The 4,475-nt window shown below is 37.8% G+C and overlaps 1 protein-coding gene across 1 annotated transcript; it reads right to left on the reverse strand.

The window, feature by feature from the left end:
- LOC130734328 (probable receptor-like protein kinase At1g11050) lies at positions 1–2,125 on the reverse strand. The gene has a single exon (XM_057586689.1). The coding sequence runs from the start codon at positions 2,068–2,070 to the stop codon at positions 205–207; it is 1,866 nt and encodes a 621-aa protein (XP_057442672.1). The 5' UTR covers positions 2,071–2,125; the 3' UTR covers positions 1–204.
- Positions 2,126–4,475: the final 2,350 nt, after the last annotated feature.

Genomic DNA, 4,475 nt, shown 5'->3' on the forward strand with positions numbered 1-4,475 from the left:
TGAAACAAATATTCTTCTGTAATTGTACATGACCACATTACAAAATTATACACAAACAAAGAAAAATAAATGATATTTATGGCACGCCTTTGATTGAAGGTTAATTAGAACCTTCAAACAGCAAGTGGTGGCCGTGAATTTCTGACTCATCTAATTCTAATCCAAGACTATCTCCATAATCAAACTTGTGCACACAACTTCAATCTAAACTATGCTCGTGCTTGTTGAAAAAGATGAAAAATTTGGCGTTGTTCTTCCACTTTGCATCCCACTCAACAGAGAAGACTGAAAAGATTCATGACCAAGTGGTACAGGCCTGTCTGGTAAATTGGGAATGTCAATGTCCCCTTCTAACATCTTAAGCGCCTCAGCAATAGTAGGCCTTAACGCGACCATTGCATGAGCGCAAAGAATGCCGACAAGAACAAACCTCTCCATAATCTTCTCTGGCCCTTCTTTCTTTATCGACTCGTCGAAAATCTCCTCCACCATCCCCGATTTCGCAAGTGACCACGCCCAATCCGTGATCAAAACCACAGGTGAATTCATAGTGTCAAGCACTTTTCTCCCACTCATGACTTCAAGAATCACAATACCGAAGCTATAGACATCACTTTTATCAGTTAGTTGTCCATAAAGAGCATACTCTGGTGCCAAATAGCCATAGGTGCCAGCAACCCTTGTTGTAAGATGAGACTGGCCTTCATTCCCTTGTTTAGCCAACCCAAAATCTGAAACTTTGGCTTTCATTTTTGAATCCAAGAGTATGTTGGTAGCCTTTATGTCGCGGTGGTAAATCGGGGGTTTGATTTCATAGTGCAAATAAGCAAGCCCTTTCGCCACATCAAGGATTATATTCTTCCTCTGTGGCCATGTTAGACAATTAGCACCAACAAGTGACAATTGATAACTGAGGCTCCCATTAGGCATGTAATCATAAACCAAAAACCTCCTCTTACCTTTAGCATTATCACTTGTGACACAACAACCCCTCAAAGCAAGAAGATTCCTATGCTTGATTTTGCTAATAATCTCCACTTCATAGCAAAACTCCTCATCCCCTCTAGTTTCCAAATCAAAAATCTCCTTAACAGCAATCAAAGCCCCATCTGCAAGACTCCCTTTGTACACAACCCCATCACCACCTTGACCAACCATATTCCTCTGTGAAAATTTATTAGTAGCTCTCTCAAGCTCTGATATATGAAACCATTTAGCACCAGTATTAGGCAAAACAGCTTCCCTCACACTATTTTCAATTGACCTATGAAAATTATTCTCCTTTCTCTTCTTATCCCACTTCCTATACATAATAATCAGAAAAAATGCAAGAAGAACACCAATCAAAGCACCCAATAACCCAAAAACAAGCTTCAAAACTTGATCCTTATTTGATGATGACCCTTTTGTTGCAATTGGCATACCCAATATGCAACCAGCAGTTCCAACATCAGTAGGACCAAACTCATTGACAATCCCACCAGCATACAAAATTGAATAGTAGAAACACTTTGTAGCATTTGGGTCAATCCCAAGAAGCTGAGAATTCACCTTGAACCCTGCATCAGTGCAAATTCCACACCTCGTCTGTGAACTCATATCCCCTTTGCAGGCAGTATCTAAGGGACTCACTGCTCCCACTTTCTCCTTCCAATCCTGGGTGTTGTTGATCCCTGCGCAGTTTGACGAATTGGTGACGAACTGTGTGGAGTTTTGGAAGCACTGAGGGACCAGTGAGGGTTGGATTGAGAGCGCAGAGAGCTTGATTTGGAGATCGGAGAGGCACGCGGAGGCGGTGGCCTCGTCGCGGAGCTGGAACATGGAGGTTTCTTTGAGGTGCTGGGCCATGCCGATGCCGAAGAGGCTGAGGAGGGATTGGCAACAGTGGTTTGTGTCGATTGGGTCGCCTCTGCAGGTGGTGGTGTCCCAGGGGAAGGTTGAGACGTAGCTGAGATCCATGGGGCATGGTGAGGAGGTGGAGGAGGAGGCGGCGCTGCCGTGGGTGGAGGTGGTGAAGAGTGGTGTGAGGAGGAGGATGAGGAGGTTAAGGAGAATCACTTGCTTTTCCATTTTGGTGTGAGGAGGACACAACACAAACACTAGTTTTGGAAATGTTGGGCTCTTCTATTAATGACAATTGCTTTAGATAGATGAAGTTTTACTTTTACCAGTCAACTAAGGCTTGCTTGCTTGCTATAGTCAAAAGTCGCGTTTTGTATAAATCTGTATATTAAGGGTACTGAGAGCTGTGATAGATGAAAAATGAAAACTGAAAACTGAAAGTGGTATTGAAGAGATATAATATTAAATGATGGTATATAAGAAAGAAATGTGGAAAAATGCATTGGCTTTGCAAAAATAACTTATATTTTAGATTATAATTCAAATTTTAAAACAACTTACATTTTGGAACAGAGGGAGTAATATTTTGTTACTCCTAAAGAGAAAGAGAAACAGAAATGAGTTTTTTTTAATAAGATTGAGAAATAGTGATATGGTGATTGATGTGATATAAATAAATGAGTGTGATAAGAAGAAAAACTAGATGAAAATAACATGTAATAAAAACATGGTGTGAAAATATCATTACTTGTATTAATTCGCTTCACTACTCATTTTGACACCCAACTTCTCACCCCACCTCCTAGTTCAATTGTTATCACGTTATTGATTATAGGTAATTGTTAATGTCATCCCGTCTCATCTAATTCCACCTCCTATTTTACACGCACCTGAAAGCAGTGATGAATCCAGAAATTTGTTGTAGTGAGGGCAATATATACATATAAATTTGCCAAAAAAAAGTACCATATACTATTAGAAGTGAGGATATTTTTTACAAAAGGGGACACAAGTGAGTATTTTTTACCAAAGGGACCGTAAAAAACCATATACTTTTACTACTCAAGGAAGGACATTTAGCAATGTGAGGCACAAGTGAGAGCATTTAACAATGTGAGACATAAGTGAGAGCATTTTTTTTATCAACGAGGCCATAAAAAATTACATATTTTTACTACTCTAATTTTTTTTTCTAATGTTTTTCCCAAAATTAAGTGAGGGCAAGTCCCCTCATACCTATGCACTTGCATCCGTCACTGCTTGAAAGTGTGTAGTAGTTCACGCATCTAAAAGGATGAGGTGGAATTAGATGAGAAAGGATGTTAATAACAACTACCATACCTTGATTATATCTTTCATTAATCTATTGTATATCTTTAAAGTGTAGTTATATTTCAAGTGTTAAGGAAACAACATTCTAAATAAAAATACTTTTAAAGTCCACTTTGCATCATTTCCATATTTTTTCCTCTTTTTCTATTCTTAGAACATTATTTATGCATGTCTCTTCCTTGTGGCTTTTTAATAACAATAAATGTTTATTGATATAAAGAATATGTTTAGTTATGTTTTTGAAAATGGGTTGAAAGTGGTTAGCAGCACACATTTTTGTTTTATACACTACTAAAAAAAGTACTTTTCACATCGGTTATTTTTGAGTTTTCACATCGGTTTTCGTCCGATGTGAACAAAGGTGATGTGATAAGTCCTCACTTTTCACATCGGTTATACAACCGATGTGAAAAGTACTTTTTCACATCAGACGTCTAATATAACTGATGTGGAATCTATCACTTAAAACTGAACGTACATGATTTCACATCGGTTATTTTGCTTATTTTTCCAACCGATGTGAAATATATACATTTCACATCGGTTTCACATCGGTTATGTTGCCAACTGATGTGAAATATATACATTTCACATCGGTTATTTTGCCAACCGATGTGAAATATATACATTTCACATCGGTTATTTTGTCAACCGATGTGAAATATATACATTTCACATCGGTTATTTTGTCAACCGATGTGAAATCTTTTTTTCTTTTTTTTCTTATTTACATATTTTTGCGCTTTTTTCACACTAATTTGAGCCGAATATTTTGACATCACCAATCTTACCTTAGTTTTTTTTGAAAGGAGAAATAGATATATTGATAAAAAAAACCTTGGGAACAAACTCTCCCAAGTAAGGATAAAAATCATAGCATCTCTTAAAAGAAAATAGCAGCATAAAAAAGAAACAATAAAAACAAGAAGCTACAACTTATAACTAACTGATAACAAAAAACAACAAACTGCAGCTGCATAACAACAACATAACACATATCAACATATATTTTTGTTGTCTAAGATCAGATATAGGCACCCCTCAAAAAGCCGTAAAGCACCTTTGCCTTCTGCCATACAATCAAACGCACATCAACAAGGATCCAGGTAGACATCACTGGAGTAAATCGCAGCACCCTTTTAGAGTCCTAGCAGCAAGTAACCACCCGTCAAAGGCCATAAAAGACTGAAATTTCTGCATTAACCATCATCTCACAGTACAATAGTTGAAATCACGACAGCAGCTTGCTTGTACACCAAATTCTGAAAACACCGGCATGGACCACAATGGACTAGGAAGCA

Source organism: Lotus japonicus, chromosome 1 (assembly GCF_012489685.1).
Source record: "Lotus japonicus ecotype B-129 chromosome 1, LjGifu_v1.2".
Lineage (NCBI taxonomy): Eukaryota > Viridiplantae > Streptophyta > Magnoliopsida > Fabales > Fabaceae > Lotus > Lotus japonicus.